The 20485-nt window shown below is 37.6% G+C and overlaps 1 protein-coding gene across 4 annotated transcripts in view; it reads left to right on the top strand.

The window, feature by feature from the left end:
* CEP350 (centrosomal protein 350) overlaps positions 1-20485 on the top strand; it is a 160546-nt gene that overhangs the window by 74251 nt on the left and 65810 nt on the right. For all 4 annotated transcript variants that reach the window (XM_070384846.1, XM_070384847.1, XM_070384848.1 and 1 more), the window contains 7 exons: positions 1799-2013; positions 2457-2620; positions 7922-8032; positions 8493-8633; positions 12442-12578; positions 13380-13502; positions 16776-16945. In XM_070384846.1, the coding sequence (XP_070240947.1) occupies positions 1799-2013; positions 2457-2620; positions 7922-8032; positions 8493-8633; positions 12442-12578; positions 13380-13502; positions 16776-16945 (1061 nt within the window). The remainder of the gene's footprint in view (positions 1-1798; positions 2014-2456; positions 2621-7921; positions 8033-8492; positions 8634-12441; positions 12579-13379; positions 13503-16775; positions 16946-20485) is intronic.

Here is a 20485-nt window from a genome sequence, read left to right as displayed (position 1 = left end):
AGATTTATCTTATGAGTCAGTTCAGTTCAGTTTAGTTGCTCAGTCATATCGGACTCTTTGTGACCCCATGGACTGCAGCACGCCAGGCCTCCCTGTCCATCACCAGCTCCCGGAGATTACTCAAACTCACGTCCATTGAGTCGGTGATGTCATCCAACCATCTCATCCTCTGTCATCCCGTTCTCCTCCTGCCTTCGATCTTTCCCAGCATCAGGGTCTTTTCAAATGAGTCACCTCTTCGCATCAGGTGGCCAAAGTATTAGAGTTTCAGCAATTGGAATATTGAGCTTCAGCATCAGTCCTTCCAGTGAACATTCAGGACTGATTTCCTTTAGGATGGACTTGTTGGATCTCCTTGCAGTCCAAGGGACTCTCAAGAGTCTTCTCCAACACCACAGTTCAGAAGCATCAATTCTTCTGCGCTCAGCTTTCTTTATAGTCCCAACTCTCACATCCATACATGACTACTGGAAAAACCATAGCCTTGAGTACATGGACCTTTGTTGGCAAAGTAATGTCTCTGCTTTTTAATATGCTGTCTAGGTTGGTCATAACTTTTCTTCCAGGGAGTAACTGTCTTTTAATTTCATGGCTGTATCACCATCTGCAGTGATTTTGGAGCCCCCAAAAATAAAGTCTGCCACTGTTTCCCCATCTATTTGCCATGAAGTGATGGGACTGGATGCCATGATCTTTGTTTTCTGAATGTTGAGCTTTAAGCCAACTTTTTCCCTCTCCTCTTATGAATACTTTGTTTTAATATTGTGTTGGAATTCTTTCAGGGAAATCTATTAGGAAACAGAAGCGATGATAATTCTTTCTATGTTCTATAAATTGTCAGACTGTTAAAAACAGTATTTCTCTAAACTTCAGAAAATTAAAGGTTACTGGAAGCTAGTAAGTGCCTCTGAAGACTACTTTTATTCAAATTTAAATGCTGGTATAAGAGAAATTTTTACCTTTTAAAACCATGTCATAGTTTTATTAAAGCTAAAAGTAAGCTTGCTTTAGTATGTTGAAATATGCTAACTGCTAACATGCTTTATAGGATATTTGAGTCAGTATATAAATCTTTAGTGCAAAGCAACATGCTTTTTGTTATCAGAAACATTACCTTTAATGAGCTTAATTTATCAAAGAAGGACTTGACCTGTGCCTTGTGTTGAATTAAATGCTTTGAGTTGTTTTAATAAAACTGCTATGAGAGGTTACTTCTTAGAAAGTTCAGGAAAGAACTATAGCATTAAAAAGTGGAAAGAAACAAATGGACATATATATTTAGAGATGGTTAGTATGAAACTTTGCTGTGACTTTTTGGTTAATAAAAGTAATAACAAAAGTAGTTTTGTCATTTTAAATTTTTTAACATAAAATGATATTCTCTTTCAGAGACATTTTAAGGTATTTTTATGAAATAGGCTTTACCTTGCTTTTTTTATATGTTTGTAGTTTTATTGCTTTATAAGATTTTAGTATTCTAGAGGATTTTGCCTGCTACTAAAATAAGTGATTCATAGTAAATTACATTGTAGAGGAAGGAGTTTAGTCCCAATTTAATCAAAAGACTCCTTTTCCATATTATTTTGAGCAGGGCTTGTCCCTAGCTTCTTCCCCTCTGTAAATCTAGCAATAAAAGGAGTACTCATAGTCATTTATTCAGTGTAGCAACTCTGTTAAAATGAATAAATCAAAGCTTTTTAAAGCTAATGTTAATAAGTTTTACATGTTGTTCTTATTGTTTAGATGGTTTTTGAAGTAGATTTCCTGTCTCTAATGTCTTTATGAAACAAACTTGTAGTGTCTCATCAGATAAGGGAAGATCTCAGAAAACTCCAACTTCTCCCATATCTCCAAGTTCTCAGAAACTGTTGCAGTTTGACCTTCCAGGAACTTCATTAGAAAGATCTAAATCCTCAATAGTAGTGACTCCAACAGGGTTTAAGCCTAATGCAACTTTTGCTGACGTGAACCTGGCTGCCAGCAGAACGACAACAGAGATGGCGTCAACACCAGGCAAGTAGATCCATGCAGCTGTAATTTTAAAAATAGGATATGAATTTATTTCTAAAAATTTATTTCAGTTAAACCATAGAGGAATGTTACTTCAAGTGAATGCAATTACTATTTGAAGTATTAAACAAAAATTGTGCCAGAAAATAAATATTGAAAAGCATGAGAGATTCAGTAGTGGTGATTTTTCCCATCTAGCCAGCATCAGTCAAAAGACACTTGAAAAATGTGTCTTGTGTATGTATTATGTACACTGGCATGGTTTATACGTACGTTCACATGCATACACACTCAAAAAAAGTAGCTAGTAGAATACTATGTACTAAAACGTCACTGTCTTTCCTACAAAGGATAGCAGACTTGTTTTTGGACCTTAAGAAATGAATTTTAGAAATCAGATGTAATTTCACATGAACTTTTATATATGACAATTATATGTCTTCCAGGTTCTAAGCGCTTTTCTCCTGCTGGCCTCCAGCATCGGATGGCAGCAGAACTCAGTTACTTGAGTGCCATTGAGGAGTCCGTGCGTCAACTATCAGATGTAGAAAGAGTTAGAGGAGTTTCACTTGCTCAACAGGAGAGCGTGTCTCTGGCTCAGATCATAAAGGTATTTGTGGAATTTTCTTTAGCTTTCTGTGTTTTTTTTCCTCTTTTCTTTGCTATTTAAAATGATCTTAATGATGAGTTAAAAAGAAAACACGAAACTTTAAAGTGCTAAGTAGAAAAAATAGTCTTGTCACACAGTACCTGTAAATAATCTTGAGAAAAACTGTCATATGCTAAAAAGATAATTAAACATGCAGTATTTGGCAACAGAACAGTAATACAGTCATTCTCTTTCAAATACTTCATTTTCCACATTCTTTACCTTTTTTTGTTACAGTGTGAAAATTGGCTTATCAAAATTTTTCAATATTTTCTCTTTTTGTGTGACAAGTCAGAAATGACTTAGTTTTGTTTTGTTTTTTTTAATACTTTATTTGTACTGAAAAGTTTCTGAGCTCTAAGTGTTTGGTAGTACCAGGATAATAGGACTTTTCCTTAAGGAAGCTAACAAAAATCTTAGTGTTCCTTGGTGGAGATGCTATTGGTATCTTAAAAAAAAAACTGAGGTGACATTTGCATATAATAAAATACACAGATTTTAAGTGTATAATTTGATGAATTTTGAGCATGTAACAACCACCTTAATCAAAATGTATTACACTTTTATCACTCCAGAAGGTTCACCCAGGCCCCTTTTCAGTTAATCTCACCACCCAGAGGCAATTAGTATTCTGATTCATATCACCATAGTTTATTTCTGCCAGTTCTGCTGCTGCTGCTAAGTCGCTTCAGTCGTGTCTGACTCTGCGTGACCCCATAGATGGCAGCCCATCAGGTTCCCCCGTCCCTGGGATTCTCCAGGCAAGAACACTGGAGTGGGTTGCCATTTCCTTCTCCAATGCATGAAAGTGAAAAATGAAAGTAAAGTTGCTCAGTCGTGTCCGACTCTTTAGCGACCCCACGGACAGCAGCCCACCGGGCTCCTCCGTCCATGGGATTTTCTAGGCAAGAGTACTGGAGTGGGGTGCCATTGCCTTCTCCTTCTGCCAGTTCTAGAACTTCATAAAATGGAAGTATACTTTGTAATGTGTTGTGTTTAGTTTATTTTATGCAGCATAACATTTTTAAGATTGATCCATTTTGTTGCATGTATGGTGCTTTTGGTTTTTTTGCTGAGTAACATTCCACTGATGATTATATCACGTATATTTATCCATTTAAATTCATTTGGATGAATTTAAATGGATAAATATTTAAATGGATGAATGGATAAAATTCATTTATCCATTCTCTTTGTTGGTGTACATTTGTATTATTTCCAGCTTTTGGCTATCATAAATATTCCTGCTGTGAATTTTTTTTTTCCAATTCTCTGTGTACGATACAAAATTTTACTTTTCTTGCTTAAATACTTAGGAGTGTAATTGCTTGGGTTAAGTATATATTTATGAGAAAATGCCATTCTTTTTTCCAAAATAATTGTAACATCTTATACTCTGATGGCAGTTATATGAGAGTTCTAGTTGTGTTGTTTCTTTGCTGTTATTGTGTATTCTAGTCATTCTAGTGAGGGTGAGGTAGTATCTCATTATGGTTTTTAATTTGCATTTCATGACTGATGAAATTGATCTTTTGGTATATTTATGATTCTTCTTGTATCTTCTTTTGTGAATATGTGAGCAAATCATTTGCCTCTTTGATAATTGGGATATTTGTCTTTTAATTATTGAGTTGTAGGAGTTCTGTATATGTTCTAGAACAAATCCTTTTCAGATCTATCTCTAATATTGCTATCCATCCTAGACTTGGGGCTTCCCTGATAGTTCAGTTGGTACAGAATCCGCCTGCAGTGCAGGAGATCCCAATTCGATTCCTGGGTCACAAAGATCTACTGGAGGAGGGATAGACTACCCACTCCAGTATTCTTGGGCTTCCCTTGTGGCTCAGCTGGCTCAGCTGTGCCTGCAATGTGGGAGATCTGGGTTTGGTCCCTGGGTTGGGAAGATCCCCTGGAGAACGGAAAGGCTACCCACTCCAGTATTCTGGCCTGGAGAATTCCATAGGCTCTGTAGTCCATGGGGTCACAAAGAGTTGGACATGACTGAGTGACTTTCACTTTCACTCACACCCTAGCCTTGCCTTTTCATTTTTTTAAACTCTGTTTTTTGAAGAGCAGAAGATTTTAATTTTGATGAAGTCTAGTTTTTAATTTTTTTCTTTTATGGGTAGTGCTCTTTGTATTCTAAGAAATCTTTCCTTACCCTAAGATATTAAGATACTCTAACAAAGATATTCTTTTATGTTTTTCCCCAAAACTTTATAGTTTTGCCTTTATATTTAAGTGTGTGAGCTATTTCAAGTTAATTAAGAATTGTGAGAAATGGGTCAAAGTTAATCCTTTCCCTCCCATTCAGATGTTTGGTTGTACTAGCACCATTTTCTTAAATTACCTTGACACCTTTATCAACAATTAAGTAATCATATATGTGTTGGTCTGCTTTTGCATTCTGTTCTTTTCCATTGACCTATTTGTCTAGTACCATACTGTTTTACAATAACTTCAGAGTGAGTCTTTTTTCTTCTTTCTTTTATTTTTTCAATTAAAAAATTTTTATTGGAATATAGCTGATTTACAACGTTCTGTTTCGGGTGTACAGCAAAGTGAATCAGTTATACATATGCATAATAGCCACTCTTTTTTAGGTTCTTTTCCCATTTAGGCCATTACAGTTTATTGAGTAAAGTTCCCTGTGCTATGCAGTGGGTCTTTATTAGTTATTTAATTATCTATTTTATATATAGTAGTGTGTATATGTTAATCCCAATCTCCAAATTTATCCCTCTCTCCCATAGTGGGTCTTGAAATCAGGCTGTAATTACTCCAGTTTTGTTCTTCCCTCAAGATGATTTCAACTTTTCTTTGTTTTTTCTGTCTAACTTCTAGAATCAGTTTGTCAGGTTCTACCACAGTTTTTTAAAAGCCTGGTGTAATTTTGATTTGATTGACATTGAATCTACAGATCAGTTTGGGAAGAATTCACATCTTAACAGTATTGCATCTTGTAGTTCATGAACATAATATCTTTCTCTGTTTGTTTAGGTTTTTTAGATATTTCTCTCAACTATAATTTTCAGTGTAGAGATGTTACACTTTTTAAAAGTTATTCTTAAATTTTATGTCTTCTTGACGATAAATCTTTTCTTTTATTTTTAATTTGATTTTCTAGTTCCATCTTAAAATATCTAGATAGTTTTTTTGAGTGGAACTATTCAGCCTTCCTTCACTCCTCCCAGTAAATAACAACAGTGCTGTCCATTCATTGTGACAGTAAAAGCTCTCCAGACACTTCTAAATGCTCACTGGCGAACAGTGGAGAGGAGCTAATTCCACCTTTGTTAAAAAATCAATGGATTGAGAAATAGCCCTTTTGCAGCTGCCATCTTTTCCTTGAAATCTGAACCACTGATACTATGTAGTATTTTAGGGATTTATTGTAACTCCGGGTTTCCACATATGGCCAGGGCATTGTATGACTTCATATGTAAACTTACCACCTTTAGAGAATCTATATTATTTAGCACCATTCTAGAAGAGATAATAATATATAAATTTATAGATAACATTATATGGAATAATTGTAAGAAAGTGTTAAAAAGGAGACCTTTGGGGTGATGTTTTAATGAAGCTGCTCCTGCAAAGTCAAAGGAGTCATAAAATTGTGACTTATGAAGCATTATTTTTATTTTTACATGTAGGATGTTTTAATGTCCTCCAAAGAGCTGCCTGTAACTTTTGTTTTAAATAAGCTTTTTGATATCAGTTCTTAGTTCTGTATGCCTTGGAAATTTTTTTCTATTATATTATTTGACAAACAGGTGGTGGTCACTAAATACTTTCAGATCAGATCAGATCAGTCACTCAGTCATGTCCGACTCTTTGCGACCCCATGAATTGCAGCACGCCAGGCCTCCCTGTCCATCACCAACTCCCGGAGTTCACTCAGACTCACGTCCATCAAGTCAGTGATGCCATCCAGCCATCTCATCCTCTGTCGTCCCCTTCTCCTCTTGCCCCCAATCCCTCCCAGCATCAGAGTCTTTTCCATTGAGTCAACTCTTCGCATGAGGTGGCCAAAGTACTGGAGTTTCAGCTTTAGCATCACTCCTTCCAAAGAAATCCCAGGGCTGATCTCCTTCAGAATGGACTGGTTGGATCTCCTTGCAGTCCAAGGGACTCTCAAGAGTCTTCTCCAACACCGCAGTTTAAAAGCATCAGTTCTTCAGTGCTCAGCCTTCTTCACAGTCCAACTCTCACATCCATACATAACCACAGGAAAAACCACAGCCTTGACTAGACGAACCTTTGTTGGCAAAGTAATGTCTCTGCTTTTGAATGTGCTATCTAGGTTGGTCATAACTTTGCTTCCAAGGAGTAAGCGTCTTTTAATTTCATGGCTGCAGTCACCATCTGCAGTGATTTTGGAGCCCAGAAAAATAAAGTCTGACACTGTTTCCACTGTTTCCCCATCTATTTCCCATGAAGTGATGGGACCAGATGCCATGATCTTCGTTTTCTGAATGTTGAGCTTTAAGCCAACTTTTTCACTCTCCACTTTCACTTTCATCAAGAGGCTTTTTAGTTCCTCTTCACTTTCTGCCATAAGGGTGGTGTCATCTGCATATCTGAGGTGATTGATATTTCTCCTGGCAATCTTGACTCCAGCTTGTGTTTCTTCCAGTCCAGCGTTTCTCATGAAGTACTCTGCATATAAGTTAAATAAACAGGGTGACAATATACAGCCCTGATGTACTCCTTTTCCTATTTGGAACTAGTCTGTTGTTCCATGTCCAGTTCTAACTGTTGCTTCCTGACCTGCATACAAATTTCTCAAGAGGCAGATCAGGTGGTCTGGTATTCCCATCTCTTTCAGAATTTTCCACAGTTTACTGTGATCCACACAGTCAAAGGCTTTGGCATAGTCAATAAAGTAGAAATAGATGTTTTTCTGGAACTCTCTTGCTTTTTCCATGATCAGCAGATGTTGGCAATTTGGTCTCTGGTTCCTCTGCCTTTTCTAAAACCAGCTTGAACATCAGGAAGTTCACGGTTCACATATTGCTGAAGCCTGGCTTGGAGAATTTTGAGCATTACTTTACTAGCGTGTGAGATGAGTGCAACTAAATACTTTAGATAAATAATAAAGGGTTGATGTGTATGCTATTTACTCTCTTTCCTTTAGGCTCTCATGGGTTGCTTCAAAAGATTTGTGTTAGGAAAACAGCTTTCCATTTAATATAATTTCTGCATTAAAATAGTTTAGTATCTTAGAATTAATAGTTGATCATTTCTTTATTTCTGAAGGCACAGCAACAACGCCATGAAAGAGACTTGGCCCTTTTGAAGTTGAAGGCTGAACAAGAGGCTCTGGAATGTCAGCGACAATTAGAAGAAACCCGAAGCAAAGCAGCTCAGGTAGCTTCTTTTACAAATTTCTATCCTTGAAATCACTTTAGATTTCTTTTAATTTTATAGGAGGCATAAGGAAAGATGTAAATAATAATGTTTTAGTACATTATCCCATGAGTTGATTTTATGTCATTTGACTCTAATAGTCACCTTGTGAAATTTAAGTAGTCACGTCAAGATTTATCCTCAATTTAGAGAAATGGAAATGGAAGTACATGGTAGTTACTTGTCTACAGACACATCAACTTGTAAAGAGTGGAGTTAAGACTTAAACTTCAGCAGTGATTTTAAGATTCCAGATTTTAAACTCTAAATTTTAAGACTTGAAATCCAGATAGTCAAAGTTTGGTCCCCCCGGCCTCAACAAGGCAGTTGATCCATGAAACTGATTTACATGTTAAAACTAATTTGGATAGGATGAAATTAGACATAAAGAAAGTTATCTTTCCCCCACTTTTATTAACAGGTCCATGCGGAATCATTACAGCAGGTGGTTAAGTCACAACGGGATATGACTGAAGTCCTGCAGGAAGCAACATGTAAAATAGCCACTCAGCAAACAGAGACCGCTCGCCTGACCACAAATGCAGCACGCCAGATCTGTGAGGTAAGAGCCACTGACAGCACTTTTCCTTTAGGTCTTTTTAGTCAGCCTGAGTACCTTTGGTCTTAGCAGTAGTGGGTCTCTAACATCTAGCAAATGCATGCTTTTAATAAGTGACTTTCAGTGAGGGCCATACCCTATTGAAATGAGGCATCATTTATTGTAATGTGTTGTCCAGGTCAATGATACAGGGGCAAAAGATGCAAAAGAACTCTATATTTTTTCCCCCGAGTAATCTTTTTAAAAAGATTATGTAATGTATACTAATATATATTTACAATAATGTGTGTGTATGTATATTTACAATAATATTTATCCCTTTTAAGTATACAGTTTTATGATTTTTGACAAATATGTAGGTATAGGCATCTGTGTATATTTCTTATTTATTTATTTATGACTGTGCTGGGTCTTTGTTACCCTGTGCGGGCTTTTCTCTAGTTGTAGTGGGCAGGAGCTACCCCATGCGGTGCATGGGCTTTTCATTGCAGTGGCTTCTCTTGTTGCCGAGCACAGGCTCCAGGTGTGCAGGCTTCACTAGTTGTGGCACGTGGATTCAGTAGTTGTGACTCCTGGGCTGTAGAACACAGGCTCAGTAGTTGTGGCACACAGGTTTAGTTGCTCCATAGCATGTGGGATCTTCCTGGACCAAGGATCGAACCTGTGTTTCTTACATTGGCAGGCACACTCTTTACCACCGAGCCCCAGGGAAGTCCTAGGTATATTTCTTTATCATATCTTTCTATCCCTATAAACACCACCATAATCAAGAAATATCCAGCACTCTTAAAAGTTCCCTCATGCTTTGCAGTCAGTCCCCAATCTCAGTCCCACATCTGTTTGGTATGTAGATGTTTCATTGTTATCCAGAGTGATATTAGTGTCTTTTTTTTTTTCCTTAATTGTACCAAGTATAAAGCCAGAAATAGTTTTACTGCTGTCTCTGTATAGGATATCATGATCTATACTATAAAGTTTCAGTTTATTTTAGCAGTTACTATTTAGGACTGTTTGTGAAATGATTCTGTTATTAAAAAGCCATGAACCTGCTATATGCTGAGTACTTGGGGTTGTGCAAAAAAGTATAGAGTCTCTTCTCTCAAGAAATTTTAGGTTACAATTAACAAAGGTTTTAAAAACACTTAGTTTGTCAAAGCAATGATGGAATTAACACCAAATAAATAATATATGGCACTAATGGCTAAGAGTAGGGAAAATGTACTTCACATTATTGGTGAAGTTAGAAAATTCTAATTGAGTTTGCTTATTGAAGAAAGATTTAATTTTTGGTTTTAGTTAGTTCAGTCACTCAGTCATGTCCAACTCTTTGAGACCCCATGGACTATAGTACACCAGGCTTCCACGTCCATTACCAATTCCAGAGCTTGCTTAAACTCATGTCCATTGAGTTGGTGATGCCATCCAACCATGTCATCCTCTGTCATCCCCTTCTCCTCCCCGCTTCAATCTTTCCCAGCATTAGTTCAGTTCAGTTCAGTCGCTCAATCGTGTCCGACTCTTTGCGACCCCATGAACCACAGCACACCAGGCCTCCCTGTTCATCACTAACTCCTGGAGTCCACCCAAACCCATGTCCATTGGGTCGGTGATGCCATCCAACCATCTCATCCTCTGTTGTCCCCTTCTCCTAAGGCTGTCAATCTTTCCCAGCATCAGGGTCTTTTAAATGAGTCAGCTCTTTGCATCAGGTGGCCAAAGTACTGGAGTTTCAGCTTCAACATCAGTCCTTCCAATGAATATTCAGGATTGATTTTCTTTAGGATGGACTGGTTGGATCTCCTTTTAGTCCAAGGGACTCTAAAGAGTCTTCTCCAACACCACAGTTCAAAGCATCAATTCTTCAGTGCTCAGCTTTCTTTACAGTCCAACTCTCACATCCATACATGACCACTCGAAAAACCATAGCCTTGACTAGACAGAACTTTGTTGACAAAGTAATGTCTCTGCTTTTTAATACGCTGTCTAGGTTGGTCATAACTTTCATTCCAAGGAGTAAGCGTCTTTTAATTTCATGGCTGCAGTCACCATCTGCAGTGATTTTGGAGCCCAGAAAAATAAAGTCAACCACTGTTTTCCCATCTATTTACCATCAGGGTCTTCTCTAATGAGTTGGTTCTTCCCATCAGGTGGCCAAAGTATTGGAGCTTCAGCATCAGTCCTTCCAGTAAATATTCAGGACTGATTTCCTTTAGATTGACTGATTTGATCTCCTTGCGGTCCAAGGGACTGTCAAGGGGCTTGTCCAAACCATCATTCAGAAGTATCAGTACTTCAGCATTCAGCCTTCTTGGTGGTTCAGCTCTCACATCCGTACATGACTGCTGAAAAAACCATAGCTTAGACTAGACAGACCTTTGTCGGCAAAATAATGTATCTGCTTTTTGATATGCTGTCTAGATTTGTCATAGCTTTCCATCCAGGAGCAAGCATCTTTTAATTTCATGACTGCAGTCACCAACAGAAGTGATTTCAGAGCCCCCCAAAATAAAGTCTCTCACAGTTTCCATTGTTTCCCTATCTATTTGCCATGAAGTGATGGGACCAGATGCCATGATCTTAGTTTCTTGAATGTTGGGTCTTAAGCCAACTTTTTCACTGTCCTCTTTCACTTTCATCAAGAGGCTCTTTAGTTCCTCTTCACTTTCCACCATAATAGTGGTGTCATCTGCATATCTGAGGTTATTAATATTTCCCCTGGCAAATTGATTTCAGCTTGTGCTTCATTCATCCCAGCATTTCACATGATGTATTCTACATAAGTTAAATAAGCAGGGTGACAGTATACAGCCTTGATGTACTCCTTTCCCAATTTAGAACCAGTCTGTTGTTCCACATCCAGTTCTAACTGTTGCTTCTTGACCTGCATATCGATTTCTCAGGGGGCAGGTCAGGTGGTCTGGTATTACCATCTCTTTAAGGATTTTCCACAGTTTATTGTGATCCAGGCTTTGGTGTAGTCAATAAAGCAGAATTAGATGTTTTTCTGGAGCTCTTGGTTTTTGATGATCCAGTGGATGTTGGCAATTTGATCTCTGGTTCCTCTGCCTTTTCTAAATCCAGCTTGAACATCTGGAAGTTTTCAGTTCATGTAGTTTTGAAGCCTAGCTTGGAGAGTTGTGAGCATTACTTTGCTAGTGTGTGAGATGAGTGCCGTTGTGGGGTAGTTTGAACATTCTTTGGTATTGGCTTACTTTGGGATTGAAATGGAAACTGACCTTTTCTAGTCCTGTGGCCTCTGCTGAGTTTTCCAGATTTGCTGGTATATTGAGCGCAGCACTTTCACAGCATCATCTTTTAGGATTTGAAATTGCACAGCAGGAATTCCATCACCTCCACTAGCTTTGTTCATAGTGATGCTTCCTAAAGGCCACTTGACTTCAGGATATCTGGCTCTAGGTGAGAGATCACACCATTGTGGTTATCTGGGTCATTAAGATCTTTTTTGTATAGTTCTGTGTATTCTTGCCACCTTTTCTTAATATCTTCTGCTTCTATTTATTTTTTTTTGGTTTACTGTGGCCTATTTTAGACTTGAAGACTTTCTGCTTAGTAATTCATAGAGTGTTATAGTTAGGTGAAACCTTAGAAATCCTGTGGTCTACCTCTGTTTATTTTATAAAGATGTGAAACTTCAAGAATCTAAATGACTTGCCCACAATATGTTACCCTATTATGGTAGAATTTGCTTGCTTTCAATACAGTGATCTTTCCAAGACACTCTACTCTCTCTCATTTCTTCTGTGACATTACCTTTTTGCTTCTTCTTTGCCTTCTGTCTGTTCATATTTAGATGGCGGAGTTGACTCGAACTCATATCTCAGATGCCATCACTGCTTCAGGAGCTCCCCTAGCAGCACTATATGATCACCAGCGGCAGCACGCGCCAGACTTTGTGAAACAACTAAGGACAAGAGCTGAAACAGATAGGTTAATATCCAGTCATTCAGCAAATATGTAATGAATATCTGTTATGTTCCAAGCACTGTTGTGGGTACTGAAAATATAGTTATGGACATATAATCTAGTGGGGAAGAGAGACATTAATCAAATGCTCTTTTAGGTGAGTAAGCACAAATTAAGATAAGTATTACGAAAGAAAGGAACATTTGTTTTTGAGATATACAGCAAAGGAGTTTGAATAACATGGAAGTCAGAGAAGATTTTCCTGAGGAAGTAAAGCTAATGGTGAGATCTAGTGGATGAAAAGGAATCAGTGATATAAAGGAGATAAGGAATAGGCAGGTCAGTGCATGCAAAGGTGGAAAAGAAAGTGAAAGAACACCAAGAAACTGGAGGCAGAGGGTGAAAGGAGAAAGGTAGGAGATGATGCAGGAGTCAGATCATGGTAGAACTTGGCAGATCCTCTGGATTTTGGAGTTTATTCTAGGAGCAATGAAAAGTCACTAGAGAGTTTTTTAGGCAGTGCTGGGTGATGTCATCATGTCTGTGTGTATATATTTTTTATATCAGCTTTGTCTCTAGTTCATAGATTTTTTTGTCTATTCACGTTCATTGATAATTGAGGTGATTTGTGTTTATTTTGCATAGTAAATAGATATTCTTTAATGTGTTATATACTTTTCTATGAACAAATACCTTTCTCAAATAGTTCGTAACCCATATTTCATAATTTCTATTCAAGATTTTATCTCAATATTAAACAGTATTTAAAATCTTTCTCTTATTTGAGACTTTAAATGTTTTAATCAGTTTTTCTTTTCTTTGTAGGAAAAGTCAATCTGGTTCACTTTCTCAGAGTAAAGAAGGAACCCTTGACTCTAAGCATCAGAAATTTTCCCCTTCGTATGATAGTTATTCTGAGTCTTCAAGATACAAGAATCGTGATAGAAGGTGAAGACAGTTTGATTTAGTAAAGTTTGACAAATGGCTTAGACATTGCTTTTTAAAATTCTTTTGTCTTATTTCTTTAAATGAAATAGTGTTTTCCCTTCTGTTCTGGCTTCCCTGATTTTTAGCCCGTTTATGAAATGGTTGTTTCATGTAATAATATAGCTACCATTCCTTGACAATCTACTGTACAAGTACTGTAAGAATTGTTTTTACTGCATTTAATCTTCACAACAACCTTCCAAGACAGATGTTATTGTCATTTTTTAGGTAAGGGAACTAAGGATCATGGAGATGTTAAGAAACTTATCTATAATCACATAGCTAGTAGCACATCAAAAAATTGAACCATGATGTATCTTGAGAGTACACTGCTTTGCTGATATCCATATTTTTTGACATTACTGTATGTACTAATTTTTATCATTATGAAAGAAGATTGAATACTTTGTCATTGATACTTGATACTTGGTAACATCTGTAATTTTCAGTGATGGATCTGTCCTTCGATTAAAAAGTTTTAGAGGCTACTTTCCATCATTCCTAGAGATAGGATACCTATGTTATCAAAGTATACTAAAACCTCAATTTAAAATATTAAATCATGAGACTGAAAAATATGAAAATTAATGGGGGTTAAGTACCAACAGTTATTAAGTACTTTCATACTTAATAACTGTTGTGTGGAACTGTTGTGTGGAAAAAGTGTCTGGAACTATGTGACTTTCATTTAACCTTCACTGACAATTTAGGCCATCACCTGAGTTCCTGCAGTGGTCTCCTAATAGGTTTTCCTGTCCTTTAACCTTTCCCTTCCTCTATTCATTAACCACATGGCAACCAGAGTGATTGTTTGAAAATTTGCAGCCGATTGGTTATTTACCTCTTTGAAACATCAGTGTTTCCTCAGAGCCGCTTAGTACAGCACGGAAGTCCCTTTGTGATTAAGCCTTTAGTCCATCTCCAGCTCTGTCACTTGGCATTTCCCCTCTTACCATATTTTACTAGTTCTAACTACTTCATTTCTCTAAGAGCCTTGCTCTCTTTGTCTCCTGTGCCATTACATGCTGTCCCTTCTTTCTAGACCCTCCCTACTCCATTTTATTTACTATAGTTTTACTTCCCCTTTAAGAATCAGTATTAGCCCCTCATCTGCTTTAGACATCCCTTCTGTGTTTACCCACAGCAATCCAAGTGTAACTATTACAGCCATTAGCAGCTTCTATATTCTTACTCCTTTACTTATTACTTGTAGACTAAACTTGGAGCTCTTTGAGGACTTCATTTTCATCACCCCCACAATGAAAGCCTATACCCATTAGCAGTCAGTTCGTATGTCCCTTCTTTCCCAGCTTCTGGCAACAACTAATCTACTCTTTGTTTTCTATGGATTTTTGTCTATTTTGGATATTTCATATGAATAGCACCATTCAATAGGTGGCTCTTTGGAACTGGCTTCTTTGACTTAGCATAATGTTTTCAGAATTCATCTATTATGTATCAGTACTTTTCCTTTCTATAGCCAGATAATCTATTGCATGGATGTCCCACATATATCCATCAGTTGATGGACTTTAGGATTTTTTTCATTTTTTTTTTTTTGCTCTTGTGAATGGTGCCACTGTGTACTGATTCATTCATGTACAAATTCTTGTGTGGATATATTTCATTTCTCTTGGGTATATACTTAGGAAAGGAATTGTAACTCTGTTTAACATCTTGATGATATGCCAAACTGTTTTCCAAAATAGCTGCTCTGTTTTACATTTTCACGAGGAATATAAAGATTTTCCACATCCTTACTAACACTTCTTGATAGGCTGATGAAGACTGTGTGATTCCTATATCCCTAGAGCTTAGCAATATGCCAAGTACATAGGTAGGCAGTCTACTACATGTTTATCGAGTGAATGATTGGCACATAACTGCTAAGTAGAAGAATTGAGATTAACCGCATACCCTACTGATTGCAAAGCGCTTGTGGTCTCTTGCATTCTTTTACCTTATAGCTTTATTATACAATTTATCCTTTCAAAAACGTTTATTAAGTCAGACAAATAATTATGTAATATTCTGATAAGTACCATCATAGAAATCTGCACACACAGTATAAACACAGAAAAAGAAGTGACCAAACCCTCTTTGAGAGTAGAGAAGGGGTCTACAAACAGTTTGCAGAAATGCTACTTCAACTGAGTCTTGAATTCATTAAGCACAGAGGAAAGGTAGGGCGTGTCACAGGAGGGAAATAGCTTATTCAGGGGACCTTAAAACTTGGCTCATGGTTGGCTATGTATTTATATTTAGTGAATAGATAAAGAAAGCAAAGAGGGAGGGAGGAAAATACTAAACTTTAAAACAAGTTCACTAAGCATTTGGAAACCCGAGGCTTAAAGTAAGGAGAAGAGCAGAGCTAATGATACAGACTTGAGGCTTACTCCAGATGATAGCAGTAGAAATTATAGATATGCATAAGATTGTCTAAGGAGAGTATAGAGCATAAAGGAGAAAGAAACCAAAACCCTAAGAAGCACAATCATTTTAAGAAAAGATAGAAAAATTAAAAGGAAGTGAAAGAAATACAGGAAAACTTGCTAGGGAGGTAGGGAGAGAAGCAGGGGGGAGTAGAGTCAGGGAATATAAGAAAGGAGAGCCCTTTTATCATTTAATTTTGTTATAATTTCAAGCTTACAAAAGCATTGTAAGAATAATACAAGTTTCCCAAATATCTTTCCTCCAGATTACTCTACTGTGTTAACATTTTACTACATTTGCTTAGCAAGTTTTTAAAGGAAGGAGATAAGAGATTCATATCACCTGATGTAGAAAAATAAATTATCTATTGGATGTGATAGTTAGAATTTAGGTAGAGTTTACAAGAACAGTTCCAATTAGAGCAGGTGGGAAATGAGGCAGGCTTCAATAAATTATGAGGTTGATGAAAAGTAAGGAAGTGGAAACAGCAAGTAGAAGCCCCTTTTACTAGTAGATTGATTGATTTTAAAATGAAAGGCAAAAAGGGAATGAGAGCCTGAGAATAGTGGTTCCCCATCATTACTATTTAAAAGTGAAACCTCTTCTGCTACTCATCTTTTCTAAAATAGTTTCTTTCTCAGACTTAGGTCTAAGTGGCATTTTTATGTTTTATATCTTTCATTGTTTCAAATCTTGATCATAAGGCACATTTCCTTGGCCAAATAAGTTACTTTGAAATTATATCCGTATTTTGTTGCCTTAATTTTTTTTCTCATTTGTTTCCATAATATGCCTAAACAGGAGTAGTAGTGGTAGCAGCCGTCAAGAAAGTCCTTCAGTTCCATCTTCTAAGGAAAATGAGAAGAAACATCATGGTGAAAAGATGGAGAGTTCTATTGATGAACAGGTTCAGACCGCTGCTGATGATTCTTTTCGAAGTGATAGTGTACCATCTCTTCCTGATGAAAAAGGTAACTTTGTTTGCACATATATGTGTAATTACTTATGTGGGGAGGCTTCTGAGCCCTTCCAGATATTTGTGACTGAGCTAATTAGTATAGTTAGAACATGGTGATATTATAGACAGGTTTCATGTTTGATATTAAATGTGTTCAGGTAAAACTGTTTCAAATGCACCATGCCTTGATGGTGCATTTATTAGTAACATTGCTAATATTTTACATGATTGTGTGTCATGATCCTAAAGGGAGGCAAAACTAAATCTAGGAGAATGTGCATGTGAATGGAAAATATATATTCAATACTGAAAAAAACTACTTTTCTCCTATTGTAGGTATGTAACATGACCATAAGAAGGAAAATACATTATTAGACCTTTAAATTAGTAAGGATACTAAGACCTTTAAATATAGTAAGGATACAATTTCTTATAAATGATGATGCCATCAGATATATTAATTAGAATAAACTCATTACCTAACTCCTCCTGGATCATAAACTAAACGTGTACACCTGTCAAATCAAGAATAGTAAATAATACAGCAAAGAAAATAAAATTTGGCAACAAATGGCACCTTTAAGACATTAACTCAACAAATTAACAGCCTCATTTTTAGATATGCTCTTAAATAGCTTTATTAAGCAGTGTTTTTGATCGATAGTCTAAAACTCTGTTCAAAGCAGGATGAGCTAGACAGTCTTTGGAAAGTAAGAAGAAAATATTTAAATTTATTCATCCTTTAAATATTTTTTTTGTAAATTTTATAGTGAGTATAAAATAGGGGTGCGTGCTAAGTCGCTTCAGTGGTGTGCGACTCTTTGCGACCCTGTGGACCATACCCTGAGGGGCTCCTCTGTCCATGGGATTCTCCAGGCAAGAATACTGGAATGGGTTGCCGTTTCCTCCTCCAGGGGATCTTCCGAACCCAGGGATCAAAACCAGTGTCTCTTGCATGTCTCCTGCATTGGCAGGTGGGTTCTTTACCACTGGGAAGCCCTAATATAGGGTATAGTAGTCTATAGTTATGGCAGCCCTAGCTGATTAATACAGATGTTGGTACCTAGAAGTGAGGTGCTGCTATACTTTAAGTGTGAAAGTGGCTTTGAAACTGGATAATGAGTAAAGGATAGAACAGTTTTGAGGTTCATGCAAAAAAAAGCTCACATTGCCCTGCAGAGATTATTGGTAGGAATATATATATATATTAAAGGTGATTCTGATGGAGTCTGATAAAGGTGGAAATAAGGAACATCTTGGGCTTCCCTGATGACTCAGTGGTAAAGAACCCACCTGCCAACGTCAGAGGCGTGGGTTCGATTCCTGGGTCAGGAAGATCGCTTAGAGAAGGAAATGGCAACCCATACCAGTATTCTTGCCTGTGAAATCCCATGGACAGAGGATCCTGGCAGGCTACAGTCCATGGGGTCGCAAAAGAGTTGGACACCACTTAGTGATTAAACAACAACAAGGAACATGTTACTAGAAATTGGAAGAAAGACAGTCTTTGTTATACAGTGGCAAAGAACTTAATTAAACTTGTTCTAGTGTTTGTGGAAGTTCAGTTCAATTCAGTCACTCAATCGTGTCCGACTCTTTGTGACCCCATGGACTGCAGCACTCCAGGCCTCCCTGTCTGTCACCAACTCCCAGAGCCTACTCAAACTCATGTCCATCGAGTCAGTGATGCCATCCAACCATCTGATCCTCTGTTTCTCCTCCCGCCCTCAATCTTTCCCAGCATCAGGGTCTTTTCCAGTTAATCAGTTCTTTGCATCAGGTGGCCAAAGTATTGGAGTTTCAGCTTCAGCATCTGTCCTTCCAATGAATATTCAGGGATGATTTCCTTTAGGATTGACAGGTTTGATCTCCTTGCAGTCCAAGGGACTCTCAAGAGTCTTCCCAACACCATAGTTTAAAAGCAGCAATTCTTCGACACCCAGCTTTCTTTTTGTCCACTCTCACATCCATACATGACTAGTGAAAGAACCATAGCATTGACTAGACAGGCCTTTGGTGGTAAAGTAACGTCTCTGCTTTTAGTATGCTGCCTAGGTTGGTCACAGCTTTTCTTCCAAGAAGCAAGCATCTTTTAATTTCATGGCTGCAGTCACCATCACCATCTGCAATGATTTTGGAGCCCCCAAAAATGAAGTCTGCCACTGTTTCCACTGTTTCTGCATCTATTTGCCATGAAATAATGGGACCGGATGCCATGATCTTAGTTTTCTAAATGTTGGGTCTTAAGCCAACTTTTTCACTCTCCTCTTTCACTTTCATCAAGAGGCTTTTTAGTTCCTTTTCACTTTCTGCCATAAGGGTGGTGTCATCTGCATATCTGAGGTTATTGATATTTCTCCTGGCAATCTTGATTCCAGCTTGTAACTTCATCCAGCCTGGCATTTCTCATGATGCACTCTGCATATAAGTTAAATAAGCACCGTGACAATATATAGCCTTGACATACTCCATTCCTGAATTGGAACCAGTCTGTTGTTCCATGTCCAGTTCTAACTGTTGCTTCCTGACCTCCATACAGATTTCTCAGGAGGCAGGTCAGGTTGTCTGGTATTCCCATCTCTTTTAAGGATTTTCCACAGTTTGTTGTGATCCACACAGTCGAAGGCTTTGGCATAGTCAATAAAGCAGATGTTTTTCTGGAACTCTGTTGGTTTTTTGATGATCCAGTGGATGCTGGCAATTTGATCTCTGGTTCCTCTGCCTTTCCTAAATCCAGCTTGAACATCTGGAATTTCATGGTTCACGTACTGCTGAAGCCTGGCTTGGAGAATTTTGAGCATTACTTTGCTGGTGTGTGAGATGAGTGCAATTGTGCGGTAGTTTGAACATTGTTTGACATTGGCTTACTTTGGGATTGGAATGAAAACTGACCTTTTCCAGTCCTGTGGCCACTGCTGAGTTTTCCAGATTTGCTAGTATATTGAGTGCAGCACTTTCACAGCATCATCTTTTAGGCTTTGAAATAGCTCCATCACCTCTGCTAGTTTTGTTCGTAGTTTTGCTTCCTAAGGCCCACTTGACTTCACATTCCAGGTTGTCTGACTGTAGGTGAGTGATCACACCATCGTGGTTATCTGAGTCATGAAGATCTTTTTTGTATAGTTCTATTGTGTATTCTTGCCACCTCTTCTTAGTATCTTCTGCTTCTGTTAGGTCCATACCGTTTCTGTCCTTTATTATGCCCATCTTTGCATGAAATGTTCCCTTGGAATCTCTAATTTTCTTTAAGAGATCTCTATCTAGTCTTTTCCTTTTTGTTGTTTTCCTCAATTTCTTTGCATTGATAGTTGAGCAAGGCTTTCTTATCTCTCCTTGCTATTGTTTGGAACTCTGCATTCAAATGGGTATATCTTTCCTTTTCTCCTTTGCCTTTAGCTTCTCTTCTTTTCTCAGCTATTTGTAAGGCCTCATCTGACAACCATTTGCCTTTTTGCTTTTTTTTTTTACTTTTTTCACTCTCCTCTTTCAGTTTCATCAAGAGGCTCTTTAGTTCTTCACTTTCTGCCATAAAGGTGGTGTCATTTGTATATCT

The sequence above is a fragment of the Bos mutus genome, chromosome 16 (assembly GCF_027580195.1).
Source record: "Bos mutus isolate GX-2022 chromosome 16, NWIPB_WYAK_1.1, whole genome shotgun sequence".
Lineage (NCBI taxonomy): Eukaryota > Metazoa > Chordata > Mammalia > Artiodactyla > Bovidae > Bos > Bos mutus.
This window is presented reverse-complemented; position numbering and strand designations above follow the sequence as displayed.